Raw genomic sequence first — 15,457 nt, 5'->3', positions numbered from 1 at the left:
CATCAGTCAATACTTACAGGATCCACACCAAGCTCTTATGCAGCTCTGGGTCCACAGATTCCAGATCTGAGAGCTGGATGGGCTTCCCCAGCAGCTGCTTATAGAAGGGCACTGTGAAGCCCCCGTTGATGTAGTGTCCATGGAACACAGCCAGCCCCATGATCCGCCCCACAAAGTGGAAATAAGACAAGTGGTCCTGTAGGGGGCACCAGAGAACACGAATTTGTCAGCATGATGCCGGACAATGTGGGAATCTCGTGCTGTCCCCAAGCTTCTTGGGAAAAGTGTCCCAGAGGCAACCAGACCTACTGACTCAGGGACTCACAGGCCCCGCTCCTGAACAAGTGAAAGAAGGCTGCTTGTGTAGCAGAAATTTGCCTAGATTCACTGGACAGCGTTTTGTATGCTCTCAGGGCCAACACCTCCTCAGAAGGGCCATATAACTGGCAGAGGAGCCCCGTGTTCAGCAATGACTGAGAAATTCACCTTCGTGACAACAGAGAATCGAACCAAGCCCAGGGCCTTGACACTGCAGGGCCTCGGCACCATGCTGGACGCGCACCCAGGAAGCCAGCCCTGCACTTCCTCCCACCATGCTGGACGCGCACCCAGGAAGCCAGCCCTGCGCTTCCTCCCACTGCACAGGAAAGAAAAGGGCTAGTTCCCTTCCTCCTCCACCACCACTCCCTCGATCCAGAACGAAAGGAAGAGAGGGAAAGAGAGGGAGGGAGGGAAGAAATGCTAAGGGGGAAAAAAAGACCACAGGAAAATATGTATGAGTAAACCAAGTCAAATAACAATTCTAGGCCGGGCATGGTTGCTGACGCCTGTAATCTCAACACTTTGGGAGGCTGAGGCAGGCAGATCACCTGAGGTCAGGAGTTCGAGACCAGCCTGGCCAACATGGCGAAACCCCATCTCTACTAAAAATACAAAAACTAGCTGGGCGTGGTGGCAGGGGTCTGTGATCCCAGCTACTCGGGAGGCTGAGGCGGGAGAATCGCTTGAACCTGGGAGGCAGAGGTTGCAGTGAGCAGAGATCATGCCACTGCACTCCAGCCTGGGGGACACAGCGAGACTCTCTCTCAAAAAAAAAAAAAAGAACCATTCTAGAACCAGAGCCGTTCTGGTCTTAACTCAGGAACCACACGTCTCTACTTTCAGGTTTGAATTATGTTCACCTCAAAAAATGAATCAAAACTCTGCTTCCATGTGGGTAAAAGGTTCTTCCACATTTGAATGCACAAGCGGAGCCTGTCCCGACTTCGCCTCAGTGGCCTGTGCAGGACGCTGGTGAAGGCCGTGGTGCCACAGGAGGAGTCCCCTGCTGGCCGGCTGCCCACCCTCGAGCTGGGTGTGCAAACACTGCACTGACTTCCTCATCTCTAAAACCAGCACGCTAAGGGTGGCAGCATTTGTGGCTTAAAAAGCTAGTTGTGGAAAGATTCCAGTTTTGACCGGGAGGAGGCTGGACTTCGGAACCTACTCCTTAGAATGACACCATTAACACATACGATCATCACACCAGAGTTCCCTCAAATGATCACAAAGTGTGAGTGTATGAACAGCTCAGTTTCACCCTTCATCTCCTTCAACACAGCACACCCAGTGATCACAATCTCTGAAAATACAGGATTGGAATCATCCATCTTAATTCAGTTTTCACTTTACCTCTCCATGTTTTGCTTACCACTGTCTTTGATTAAGTCTACAACAAATAGACCAAGAACTGAGAATGAAACTGAAAATCCATCTCAAAACTTCTCCAACTCAATTCCCTACCTCTTTGTTCATTCATACTTACGGGGTTGATTGAAGAATCCGGATTTATTTGCAACATGTAAATATTGTCCGTAGAATACTGGAAGAGCCCGTAATAAGGATTCAGCATTTCATGGCACAGCAAGTAAAGCCACTCCCTGGGAACAAACAACAAAAATGCATTTGAGACTTGCTAAAATTTCTACATTTTTTTTTTTCCCCCTGAGATGGAGTCTCGCTCTGTCGCCCAGGCTGGAGTGCAGTGGCATGATCTTGGCTCACTGCAACCTCTGCCTTCTGGGTCCAAGCGATTTTCCTGCCTCCCGAGTAGCTGGCACTACAGGCATGCGCCACCAGGCCTGGCTATTTTCTGGATTTTTTAGTAGAGACGGGGTTTCACCATGTTGGCCAGGGTGGCCTCGAACTCCTGACCTCAAATGATCCACCCACCTCGGCCTCCCAAAGTGCCAGGATTACAGGCGTGAGCCACCACGCCCAGCCTAAGTTGTTATTTTCTGAATTTCTTTAATGTTTGCATCATATTATTTTAAAAACCCCAAAGTTAAAAACAGTCAAGCCAAAAAAAAAAAAAAGGCACTTTAAATAGAAATTGTATGGTTCAGTGGCTACACTCAGGTTGCATTAAGCCCAGCCCTTAGACAAACACCTGTGGCAGATCTACAAAGAGTCTTCTATTCATTCTACTCAAAACTCCTTTTCAACGGATCGCATTAAGATAGCAGCTCCAAATTTTATTCTGGAATTTCTTACTTTTTCAAACAGAAATGAGAGAGAATAGGGAAGGACAGACACAAATGCAGATAATCTGTCCAAGAAAATCGTGAGAATACACAAAAAATATCAAACAAAAACAGTTCTTCATTGTACTCAAAAGAACAGAAAGGAACTGCCAGAAGAGATGAGACTCCGAATCCTATAAAGTCTCTTTTTACTACAAAGGCAACATTGCTGAATTTGAATTCATCCCAAGTTTTGGAGTTTCAATTTAGGAAGAACCTTTTTTGAAAAAGACAAAGACCTCCAATTGTCTAGACAGGAAGTGATTAAAATACAAGCAAACATTCCGACCGAGCCATGGACAGCGTAAAGATACAATCAGTTCTGTTCTGGAAGTGGTAAGGGAAGCAATAACTAAACAGGCCAAAAAGAGAGGCTACAGAAGGGACTTCAGGACTAAATACTGGGGAGATAAGTGTAGCCTAACTCCCACAGATCAGATAATGAACACACACCTGCACATGTGTAATACACATGCAACTGAAATCTCTCCACCGCTCTCTAAGTATCATCCCATTAGGAGGAAGACTCCAGTGGTGAAATAACACTACAAGACCAAACTGGAGGTGGCAGAGCAGAGATTCCCAACTCTTTCCACTACAGCATCATGTCAGTCAAGGGAAATTCACAACGACCCATCTCCACGCAGAAGACTGGATGACTACGGAAAACGCAGAAGGAATGTAACTCCTACCAGACCAAACCAGGGAGTCCGACAGCTGAGTAACAGGCATTTCAGAACGACCAAAAAAAGAAAATGTGCGAAGAAATTAACAAAAAGTAAAATTCATTCATTTGGCACATATTTACGGAGACAAGTGTTCCGCTGTGTGTTAGGTGCTGTTCTAGGAACCGGGGATCAGCTGTGAACAAGACAAGTTCCTGACTGCATGCAGTTTGACTCTCTTGGAAGATGCAGACGAGAAAGAGAAACATCACACCACACAACCATGCGGTGGTCACAGCATGACAAGGGAGGACGCCAAGAAAGGGGAAGCTATGGGATGCCCAGGACAATGGACCTCACCCAGGGAAGCAGTGAAGTCTCAGGACGACCACGGCACAGAGGAGCGAGAGAATCGCTATCAGGCTGCACAGAGGCCTCGCAGGAGACACGGGGGCTGTCAGAAGGTATGATGTGTAACCATCCTGGAGGACTTGAAGTTCAAGGGGCAGTAGAGACAATGAAAGCTACTGGGGAGGGAAGCCAAGGCGGGAGGATCACCTGAGGTCAGTAGTTCAACACCCACCTGGCCACCATGGTGAAACCCCGTCTCTACTAAAAATATAAAAATTAGCTGGACATGGTGACTCGCACCTGTAATCCCAACTACTCAGGGGGCTGAGGCATGAGAATCACTTGAACCTGGGAGGTGGAGGTAGCAGTGAGCCGAGATCCAGCTAGTGGACTCCAGCCTGGGCCATAGAGTGAGACGCTGTCTCCAGAAAAAAAAGGGAAGAAGAAATTCTTGGAAAAATTAGAATTTGTTCCAAAAAGTTAAATTCTAGAATACTATTTAAACCCTTAATGGACAATATTTTCATTCATAATAATATAAACCGTATAAACTTTCATCCCTTTACAAATAATTGGTAGACAAGCATAGGAGACTGACCAAATTTTGGTTACAGAAGAGAATGTAAATCTTAACCTTGACAACATAAAAATAATATTACAGATGACAGAATTTAAGAGGCAGAAGGAATGCTGAAGAGAAAGTTGTAAGTATGAATATCCTGTTCTTATGCAAATGAGAGGTCCAGAGATCTTGTCTCTAGTTGATACATCAAAAAAATAAAGGTGAAAGCACAGGACATAAAGTTACAAATGATGGAAGAACTAAAAAGATCCATATTACTAAATTGAACATGAGAGTGAGTAACTAGAGTCAGTCTATCTTATGTATATGCCCATAAATCATTAAATCCGGAAATAATAAGATACCTATTCAAACAAAAGAGCTAAAAGAGTTAAGAAGCAGTTGTCTTAGCCAAGCACAGCGGTTCACACCTGCAATCTCAGCACTTTGGGAGGCCAAGATGGGAGAGTGGCTTGAGCCCAGGAGTTTGAGACCAGCCTGGGCAACATAGTAAGACCTCATCTCTACAAAAAACTTTTTAAAAATTAGCCAGGCGTGGTGGCACACACCTGTAGTTCCAGCTACTTGGGAGGCTGAGGTAGGAGGATCGCTTGAGCCCAGGAGGTTGAGGCTGCAGTGAGCTATGATTGTGCCACTGCACTCCAGCCTGGGCAACAGAGCAAGACCCTGTCTCAAAAAAGACAAAAAAAAAATTGTCTTAAAGCTGAAAAGCAGGACATGAAATAGCAGTTTTTCATCATTCTATTCTGTTTTTTAATATCATTTTCTTGAATTATTTTGACCAAAATTTTAACATTTTACAAAATTCCTTTGACACAAATGCAATTTACATGCACAAATGCAATCCCTGCCCTGCTCCCTGCAGCAAATCCTCTACAGAGGAGAGCAAGGCTGCCTCCTGTGTTAAATTTCAGGAGCATGCTCCTCATGTTTCAAAAGAAGGGAGTGAATTTAAAAGTTTAATTCTAGCTTTGCAAGAAGTCAATTAGTGGTGACGATCACGGATATTCTGGTAGGTTATGGCAAGAGGCTGGCACGAGCATGCTCGGAGGAATTCCTATTCTCAGCAGGGTGGCTGAAGCCAGCACATGATGGCCCGACTGCTCCAAGGAGACATCAGCCCTGCCCAGGAGTGCTTGGTGATGAGCACTGGAGAAGGGCAAATGACTTCTCTTGAAAAGACTGAGAGCCACACAGCAGAGAAGGTTAATGAACAAGCAGCTCACCTGGCCACACCACCGTAATCCAAACCTTCTTCCCCGCGGAATTTCACCATCAGCCGTTTTTTCAAGTCTTTCGGTCGCATCTTCATTATCTGGCGGTAAGACTCCTGAAGAGCAACATCACAGTTTCAGAGAGAAGAACATTCTTATTCTTAAAGTTATGAAAGGTCATTGATAATGGAGCCCAGTTAAGAACACACATCCATTCCAATTCAAGTTTTATCTGCTGCTCCTCAGAATGTTTCTTCGGCATCTAGTATATTCCATCATCTTTTTTCTCAGTTTCTCCCTCTGAGACAACAAAACAAACACGATGCCAGGAAACACTAACCTTCAGGGAAACACGTGTCTGTTTTCAGTGAATCACCAAGGACTTAAGGACAGAACTCACTAGGGTTGATTCTTCTCTGTATAAATTAATTTCAGTGCACACTATAAACAACTTGTGCATCGCAACCAAAATCAAGACATTAGAAAGTCTGAATGCTAAGAGAGTTCTGAGCCTCTTTTTATATCTAAAGTGAAAAATCACATTTGATTTCCCACTGAGTCAAAAGGCAAAAAGATTTTAAGTTTTTAAGTAAGACATAAGGTGGCTTAAGCACAGCACAGAACACATGTGATCAGCCTGCTATTCCCTCACACTCAGCACTTGAAGCAGAAGCCGCTACGTGTTTATAGATGTAGATTCAGTAACGAGGCACTTAAGAAATTTTTCATGCTTTAAATTTAACGCAATTCAAACTCCAGCAACCCAGCCGGGCGCGGTGGCTCCGCCTGTAATCCCAGTACTTCGGGAGGCCAAAGTGAGCGGATCACTTGAGGTCAGGAGTTCAAGACCAGCCTGGCCAACATGGTGAAACCCCCCATCATCTCTACCAAAAATACAAAAAATTAGCTGCGCCTGGTGGCGGGTGCCTGTAATCCCAGCTACGCGGGAGGCTGAGACAGGAGAATCGCTTGAACCTGGGAGTCAGAGGTTGCAGTGAGCCGAGATCATGCCACTGCACTCCAGCCTGGGCAACAGTGCGAGACTCCGTCTCAAAAAAAAAAAAAAAAAAACCAAACAAATAAACTCTGGCAACCCGAGAGGGAAAGAGGAAACGAGCTGGTAGTGAAGTCAGTACTTCACCGCTTTTCTAGCCCTGCAACAAGGGCAGACATGCAGCAGGCAGGGCTGGGCGCTGTGACCAAGCTGCTCATCCAACACCCAGGCCCAGCCCTCGCGGTGGGGAAGGCGCTCAGCTCCCTCGGCCCCCCAGTGCTCCCTTAGTGCTGTCACCCAGGGAGAATCTGTGCTCAGTCTCCTTTGATCATTTCTGACAGTGTCTCCACAAAGGAGGGCAGGAAATGGCCCAAATGCCATGGAGATTTTCCTGTATGGTCAGCTTTCTTGGGAAAAGGACCTGGTCTGTTTAGGGACCTGCTCCTGCAGGAAGCTGTGTAAGGGACAGAGCCTGTCCCAAGAGCCACCTGCTCCTCGCCAATTTCCACAGGAGAAGCAGGATGGCCCCCAGCCCCTGAGCTGCCCTGAGAAGGACAGCCCTCAGATGACATCTCATACAAGAAGAGAGGAAGGAGACTACCTGGCTCTGGGGAAAGCGCAGATTGCAGATTGCAGGAATATTTAACCTGCATCATGTAGACAAGGCGGTTCCCACTATTTTTTAGTGCTAGTTTCTGTATACACCTCTAGGTTTTCACCTAGAGGTGAAACTATTTAGTTTTTCCATTTTTACCATAAGAGGAAATGAATACCATTCCCTCCCTCTACACAGGCTGTGGTCCTGACAAACTCTGCACTTCCCTGAGTAGTAAAATCAATACCTCAAATACCAAACAGAAAGAAGGGTTCCCTGAAACGCAGACATCACCCACAAAGCAGTTCATTTAAAGCAGCCCTTGAAAACAATCGCATTTGAGATTCCTTTGTCTGAATTGCCTTATTTGTTTCTGAACAGGGTCTGGGCAGTGGCCCTGAACTCTCTACCTCGAAGATTTCTTCTCTGGACACTTCGATGCGGCAATGACCAGCTTGTGGCTGCTGAAGCGACAGTTCGTGTCTGAGGACTTTCAGCTTCTGGACTAGATCTCTTTCGTATCTCTGGGCAGGAAGCTCCTCGTCCTCCAGAGAGCCCTCGCTGGGCAGTGGCAGCGGCTGGCTGGGCTCCTTGAGTTGGCACTGGTGACTTGAGAAGAAGAGATGCAGACAGTCACTCCGAAGCCCCGGCCAGGGGGAGCTGCAAGCACCCACGTACGCGACAGGGTCGGAGGAGAGAGCTAGCTGCACACAACTTCAGGGAGAATTTGTTTCCCTGATGACGTAACCAGGTACCTAGCTAGCTGTGTCAAACTTGCTGATGGCCACATTAGCCTAAATATATGTCTACAGTACCATAAAGGAGGTACCCCAGGCCGGGCGTGGTGGCTCAAGCCTGTAATCCCAGCACTTTGGGAGGCTGAGGTGGGTGGATCACCTGAGGTCAGGAGTTCAAGACCAGCCTGGACAACATGGTGAAACCCAGTCTCTACTAAAAATACAAAAAATTAGCCAGGTGTGGTGGTGGGCACTTATAATCCCAGCTACTCAGGAGGCTGAGACAGGAAAATCGCTTGAACCCGGGAGGCAGAGGTTGCAGTGAGCTGAGATTGCGCCACTGCCCTCCAGCCTGGGTGACAGAGGCAGACTCTCTCTCTCAAAAAAAAGGAGGTACCACAATTCCAAGCAAACACTTATCTCACACATTACCACCACAAATAAAAATGGAAATGGCTGTCATTTATTATGCATCTATTACGCACCCATGAGGTGAACCAAAGCATCATCAGATGCACCTTGGCAGTTAGAATGAAATGGAGATGATGGGAAGAAATTTTAAAGGAGGTAACAGTGGAGAACTCAAATGAAATCTCATGATAGGCACAACAGCAGACCGCTCGAGTGAAATCTAATGAAAACCATCCCTCATTTTTACCGCCAAGAGATTTCTACACCTGCTCATTGAGAGCAAAATTTCAGTAAAAGGAGTAGGATTAGTACGGTGACAAAGTGGCATTTGTCCTGTTCAAGTTTTGCCACTGAGACACAGAGCTGTCGGTTAAAAGAGCTATGTCGGGGGCAGGCGCAGTGGCTTATGCCTATAATCCCAGCACTTTGGGAGGCCAAGGCAGGCAGATCACCCGCAGTCAGGAATTTGGGGCCAGCCTGGCCAACATGGCAAAATTCCATCTCTACTAAAAATACAATAATTAGCTGGGCATGGTGGCGGGCATCTGTAATCCCAGCTACTCAGGAGGCTGAGGCAGGAGAATCACTTGAACCCAGGAGGTGGAGGGTGCAGTGAGCAGAGATTGTGCCACTGCACTCCAGCCTGGGTGACAGAGCTGGACTCCGTCTCAAAAAAAAAAAAAAAAAAGAGCTATGTGGAATGTTTGGCTCTGAGAACACGACAGGCCTGGAACACTAAATATGGGATCCAAGATAATTCCCAGTTCCAAGGTATCCAGTTCCCCACTGTGCAGGCACTAGGGGGATAGCACGTATCTCTACTTCTCAACCTAAGGGCCACGTGTCTCATGAGAGCGCTGCGTGCAGAAACTTCCTTCTTGCAGCCGCCTAATACTGCCATCTCGGTAAATTTTATTTAGGCTGCAAGTAAGAAAAGGGTAGCAACAACATAGGGCTTCAGTGCTCTTCACAGCTAATTTAAGAGTTTAAAATATGCAATTGTCCACCAGATATTTAACATCATTTTGACCATGCTTATTATCCAACCAGCAAGACAGTCGATAAATTCACAAAAATACCAGTCCAAGAAAGCATTCGATTACCAATGAAAGAGGTCAGCAAAAAATATTTTTAAAGTCTTACTTCATGATGTGGTGTAACCTTGGGTCTGTAAACTGGGTTGTTCGGTTATTATGATCTACAAAATATATCCTCCCAGAAACTGTACTTCTGACTTCCCAGCCTGGCGGCAGTGGTCCAAGTTCATCACAATTCACACTGTTAAGGTCTCTACCAAAATGGAAGATACAGAGAGGTTTGTCCAACTGAGTATGGAGGAATGAGACCAAAAGTCAGCAACAGAAGCCGCAGAGGTTCCTTATCAAGGTGTCTGTGTCCCAGCTCTGCTAAGATGGACCTTCGTGGTGCTACTTACGCCAAACCTCTACTCAGTCCAGGCCTCTCTGCTGCAAACAGCAGCAACATCCGAGAGATTTAAAACCAAACTTTCAGGCTGGGCGCGGTGGCTCACGCCTGTAATCCCAGCACTCTGGGAGGCAAGTGGATCACCTGAGGTCAGGAATTCGAGACCAGCCTGGCCAACATGATGAAACCCTGTCTCTACTAATAATACAAAAATTAGTTGGGTGTGGTGGTGGGTGCCTGTAATCTCAGCTACTCGGGAGGCTGAGACAGGAGAATCTCTTGAACCTGGGAGGCGGAGGTTGCAGTGAGCCGAGATCACGCCATTGCACTCCAGCCTGGGCAACAAGGGTGAAATTCCATCTCCAAAAAAAAAATAGGCAGTTTCAGAGCTTATAACCATGATAAGGAACAGGGGCTCCCCACGGCATATCATTTCTTATATGAAAGAAGGCCCTAATAGTAGGAAGTATCTTAGTGCTGTCAGAAAACTATCTGAATTCACAAGTGTCATTAAATGTTCCAGGCCAGAAGGGTTTCTTCATTGGAAAGTTCCCAGACAGCACCAAGCTTTTCAGGGCTAAGGGAGGTACAGGAACATGCATTCAGAAACCCGCAATTCTAAACAGTTGCAGCAGGACGAGGCATTCTCATTTTCAAATGGGCTTTTTGCTCAACAAGTATTTTCCACTCTAAGAATGATTAATTATTCTCCTGATTAATAATTTCAACACAATCTACAGTCAGAAGGGAGCACAGCTTTACTGACCAAGATGTGTTTCTAATTAACACAAAAGCCTGTCATTTCTAACGGGGGGTACAAAAGAGACACCTCATTCATTTGCAGGTAATATATTTCCAGTCTCATTATAGGTACTGAGTCATACATTAAACATAGTCTTGGAAAATCAGACAGGAAGTTTATTCTCAGATGAAACAAATTATGAATAAAAAGGAACTAAATATTACCAAAAATCGTATTAGGTAGTAATGCTACTCTAAAAGGAAATAAAAAGCAAAAGAAAAAAAGAAACTTAACTCTGTTATGGGGTGGGGGGGTCTCTCTAACCTGGGCTCAGATGTATGGCCTTGTAGAAGGAATTCGTATAGAAAAGCTGCATCTCCCCCAGGAATGGTCCCCGAGGGACTGAGGCAATGGGGACAGTAAAGTAGAAGAGAGAAAGGGTAACAGAGTCTTTATATTTCCTTGACTTATGATGGAAAATTTTAAGCATATAAAAAAATTAGTGATCATAAGGAATTACTGTGTAACCAACTTCAACAATGATCATGGTCAACCTTGTTTCAAAGGTCAACAATGACTCACGTTTCAAATGTACCCCCGTCTACTCCCCCAACCCAAGCTTATCTGAAGGAAATCCCAGACATCAATATCATCTCATTCATCACTATTTTTAGTTTAAAACAAGAGCAACACATCTGGAAGGTATTGGCTTTTCCAGTCAACTGCTGGAAAGACAGCTGGGGGGGGTGTGCATTTCAGGAGGCTTACCTTGGTATCCTGGGGTCGTGCCACGTGCTAACTCCAGTCTGTGTGTGCAAAAAGTAAACTTGGCCCTGGACTGTTGTTCTTTGTTCTACACAAGAAATTAGAGATCCAAATTAGACAAGTTCAATTCCAGGGAGAGTTTGTAACCAACCCTCAATGCCCTCACGTCTGGTATTATCTAAATCTAGATAACAGTCCCCTCTTATCCCGGTTCTTCTCTCTGAGGTGGCCGAATAATCCCCTCTTCTCCATCTCGCCCCATGCTCTCCTTTCCTCAGCACTACAGACACCCTCATCTAGCTTACGTGTTACCTTGGTTTGCTTTGGTCTTCGTTTGCCTAAGATTTTCACTTGATTTCTAAACTGGGAGATTTGGAGCAACTGCTGAAAATTCATGATTAGCTAGATTTAGGACCATTGTCTTCCAGTTGTCTTTACACTGCCACAATTATCAAATGGCATAGCCACGCAAACATCCGCACTTATGGCACAAACAGGTTACTCAAAAAGGGTTAAAGGCCAGATGCAGTGGCTCACGCCTGTAATCCCAGCACTTGGGCGGCTGAGGCAGGTGGATCACTTGAGCCCAGGAGTTTGAGACCAGCCTGGGCAACATGGCGAGACCCATTCTCTACAAAAAATACAAAAATTAGCCGGGCATGATGGTGTATACCTATAATCCCAGCTACTCGGGAGGATCGCTTGAGCTAGGGAGGTCAAGGCTGCCGTGAGCCATGATCATGCCACTGCACTCCAGCATGGGTGACAGCGAGACCTTGTCTCAAAAAAAAAAAAAAAAGTCAACTCATGGAAACAGGGCAGATGGCACTGGCCACAGCAGGATACATTCTCTCACCGTAGCCTTCGGGCAGTTCCGGGGACTGGTGGCCGTGTGGTCGGTTCTGGGGCGTCTGTAGTGAACCTCGCACATCAGGGTTTCGAAGCCGCTGTGCCTGAAGTCTTTGATCTTGACTTGGGGACTCCACGAACCTGCAGTTCCCTCCTCCAGCAGCAGCACCGGTGCTATCTGTGTAAGGGGCTGGTTCCTCCATGAAGCAGCTGAGCGGCCTCCCAGGCCCCGAGTCTTCATACACCGTTCTGAAAGGGATGAGAGCAGGCAGGCATGGTGTCACCATGGAGGAGTCACAAGACCACCGCCTTAGGGCTAGTGTCCTAGGGGACACCGTCACATAAATTGATTTGCTTTCCTTTAACAACGTCCAGTGTTCCAAGGGCCTAGTTTTGTAAAATTCACCATGTGTCACTCAAACAGAAAGACAGACTCGTCTAAGAGGAACAGGTGGCCAGAGTGTCCCCAAGGCCAACTGTACAATTTCACCATAGGGTAGACTGGAATGATTAGAAGAAACCAGCCTTAGACTATGAGGAGTTCGTGAAATGAGATCTCATTTTTCTTGATTTAAAATCAAATCCAGGCCAGATGCGGTGGCTCATGCCTGTAATCCCAACTTTGGGATGCCGAGGTGGGCAGATCACTTGAGGTCAGGAGTTCAAGACCAGCCTGGCCAACATGATGAAACCGCATCTCTACTAAAAATACAAAAATTAGCTGGGTGTGGTGGCACACGCCTGTGGTCCCAGCTACTCGGGAGGCTGAGAATTGCTTGAACCCAGGAGGCAGAGGTTGCAGTGAGCCGAGATTGTGCCATTGTACTCCAGCCTGGGTGACACAGCGAGACTCCATCTTGAAAATAAAATAAAATAAAATCATATCCAAATACTCCATTTTCCTTGTTATTTTACTCTATAGTGAAACTCCTGGTTACATAAAATGCCAAAATGCCTTTAGGTACTTTTTAAACATCAATCTTCACCCCCTGAGCAATTTTGAAGACAATTCACCTTAATAGGCTACTGTCCCTTAGAAACAAATACTTTTTTAAAATCTTAGATTGAAAAATTTCAAATATGTATAAAAAATGAGAGACCAGTACAATGAACCCCCTGTGTCCACCCCTCCCAGCTAACCATCATCCAATGTCCACTCTTCCAATCCCTCCCCACCAACCCCAACATTTTATGACTTCATCCTTAAATATTTCCATTATCATGACTAAAAAATGTTAATTTTTTAAAAAAATCAAATACCGATGTTCAGATTTCTCCAATTGTCTCATAAATCAGGATCCAAAGTCCACACCTTGCATGTGTAGCTATGTCTCAAGTTTGTTTGAATATGAATTGTTGACAGGTTCTCCTTCCCTCCTGTCTTTGCTTTTTTTGCAGTCTATTTGTTGAAGACCCTGGGTTGTCTGTCCTACAGAAGGCCCCATTCTGGATGTTTGTTGATTATATTCCCTTGGGGCCGTGAGACACATTCCTGGTCCCCTGTATTTCCAAGAGGTGTGTTAATGTTGGATCATCTCTCTTTTGTGATGTTGTTAGCAATTACTGCTTGTTGGCCAGGTCCATTAATTCATGGGGGACTGCAAAATTGTGACAGTGACCAATGACGATTCGGCAGTTTGTTGTATTTTTTTAGTGTGTTGAGTTCCTCCCCCCGTCATTATGAACCCAAAGATTTTTAATATATTTGATATGTTCCAAATTCATGGCAGTTATAATTCTTTTCTTTTCTTTGAGCCAGGGTCTTGCTGTGTCACCCAAGGTGGAGCGCAGTGGTGTGATCAGGGTTCACTGCAACTTCAAACTCCTGGACTCAAAGCAATCCTCCCACCTCAGCTTCCCTAGCAGCTGGGATTATAGGTGCGTGCCACCATGCCCAGCTAATTTGTTATTTTTTATTTTTTGGTAGAGACAAAGTCTCGCTATGTTGCCCTGGCTGGTCTCAAACTCGAGACCAAAGTCTCTGGCCACCTTGGCCTCCCAAAGTGCTGGGATTACAGGCAGTTATAATTCTTATTGATGCTCAAACTCACCCATCTTTGGCCCATGGGAGCCTCTTTCACTGGATTTTGAGTCTTTCAGGCACGACCCCAGTTGTTTGTTTGTTTGTTTGTTTGTTTGTTTTTGAGACAGAGTCTTGCTCTGTCACCCAGGCTGGAGTGCAGTGGCATGATCTTGGCTCACTGCAACCCCCTCCTCCCGGGTTCAAGCAATTCTCCTGCCTCAGCCTCCCCAGTAGCTGGGACTACAGGCGCCCACCACCATGCCTGGCTAATTTTTTGCATTTTTAGTAGAGATGGGGTTTCACTGTATTAGCCAGGATGGTCTCAATCTCCTGACCTCATGATCCACCCGCCTCGGTCTCCCAAACTGCTGGGATTATAAGCGTGAGCCACCACGCCCAGCCAACTCCAGTTGTTTTTACAGCTTCCTTTATAGCCAAGTAAACTGGTTCACAGTTTTATCCCAACATCCTTTATGCATCTCAAGCATTCTGCAGAGTGACTTAAGGAGGGAAGGGCGCTTTCCTATAGGCCGAGAGGTTAAGGCAGCAGAGAACTCAGCCCGCCTCTTGCTGTAGTTATACGTACCCTTCATTTTCTAACAGTCCTCTGCAGTCCACCACCGAGCCGCCAGTTCCTATTCTGTCTCGTGTCTGTAAACTGACTAAAAGAGAAAAGAACGACTTGTGTTAAAACCCAGCGGGGTTTACATAATTATAATACAGTGAGTCATTGCTAATTTAGAATTTATGTACAATATCATAAAAAACGAGGCATTATGTGTATGCATACACACATATATTCCTATGCTTTCAAATACGAAGCATTTTACTCCAGTAGCTGCATGCTACTTGGAATATTCCTTGTAAATGTGGTGAAGAAAAGGGTGCTATGTTTCTCCTGGTCTCCATAAAAATAACAATGTAATATTCAGTCCCTCTAAGTTATTTTCAAGAAGATTTATTTTTTAAGAAGACTTCTTCTGGGCCGGGCACGGTGGCTCATGCCTGTAATCCCAGCACTCTGGAAGGCCAAGAAGGGAGGATCGCCTGAGCTCAGGAGTTTGAGACCAGCCTGGGCAACATGGCAAAACCCCGTCTCTACTAAAAATACAAAAATGAGCCAGGCATGGTGGCACACACTTGTAGTCCCAGCTACTTGGGAGGCTGAGGCAGGAGAATTGCTTGAACCCAGGAGGCAGAGGTTACAGTGAGCTAAGATCGCGCCACTGAACTGCAGCAGGGGTGACAGAGTGAGACTCTGTCTCCAAAAAAAATTAAAAATTAAAAAAATAATAAAAATAAGAAGTTTTTTGGGGGGGGATTAAGTCTCACTGTGTTGCCCAGGCTGGCCTCAAACTCCTGGGCTTGAGCAATCCTCCCACCTCAGCCTCAGAGTAGCTAGACTACAGGCATGTGCCACTGAGCCCAGTTTTTATTTCTTAAGAACATTCTGACTTAAGTTTAATAAAGACACAGAGAGGCCGGGCACAGTGGCTCACACCTGTAATACCAGCACTCTGGGAGGCAAAGGCGGGCGGATCA

General features: G+C 45.9%; 1 protein-coding gene across 6 annotated transcripts in view; it reads right to left on the bottom strand.

The window, feature by feature from the left end:
* Window positions 1–15,457, bottom strand: part of SMURF1 (SMAD specific E3 ubiquitin protein ligase 1) — a 116,208-nt gene that overhangs the window by 12,849 nt on the left and 87,902 nt on the right. For 3 of the 6 annotated variants that reach the window (XM_031012673.3, XM_031012674.3, XM_055393167.2), the window contains 9 exons: window positions 14,502–14,577; window positions 11,900–12,141; window positions 11,047–11,131; window positions 10,603–10,680; window positions 9,255–9,401; window positions 7,374–7,572; window positions 5,387–5,490; window positions 1,805–1,919; window positions 18–196 (listed from right to left, as the gene is read on the bottom strand). In XM_031012673.3, the coding sequence (XP_030868533.1) occupies window positions 18–196; window positions 1,805–1,919; window positions 5,387–5,490; window positions 7,374–7,572; window positions 9,255–9,401; window positions 10,603–10,680; window positions 11,047–11,131; window positions 11,900–12,141; window positions 14,502–14,577 (1,225 nt within the window). The remainder of the gene's footprint in view (window positions 1–17; window positions 197–1,804; window positions 1,920–5,386; window positions 5,491–7,373; window positions 7,573–9,254; window positions 9,402–10,602; window positions 10,681–11,046; window positions 11,132–11,899; window positions 12,142–14,501; window positions 14,578–15,457) is intronic. The other 3 variants (XM_031012675.3, XM_031012676.3, XM_055393169.2) reach the window with 1 other exon arrangement.

Source organism: Gorilla gorilla, chromosome 6, assembly GCF_029281585.2.
Source record: "Gorilla gorilla gorilla isolate KB3781 chromosome 6, NHGRI_mGorGor1-v2.1_pri, whole genome shotgun sequence".
NCBI lineage: Eukaryota > Metazoa > Chordata > Mammalia > Primates > Hominidae > Gorilla > Gorilla gorilla.
This window is presented reverse-complemented; position numbering and strand designations above follow the sequence as displayed.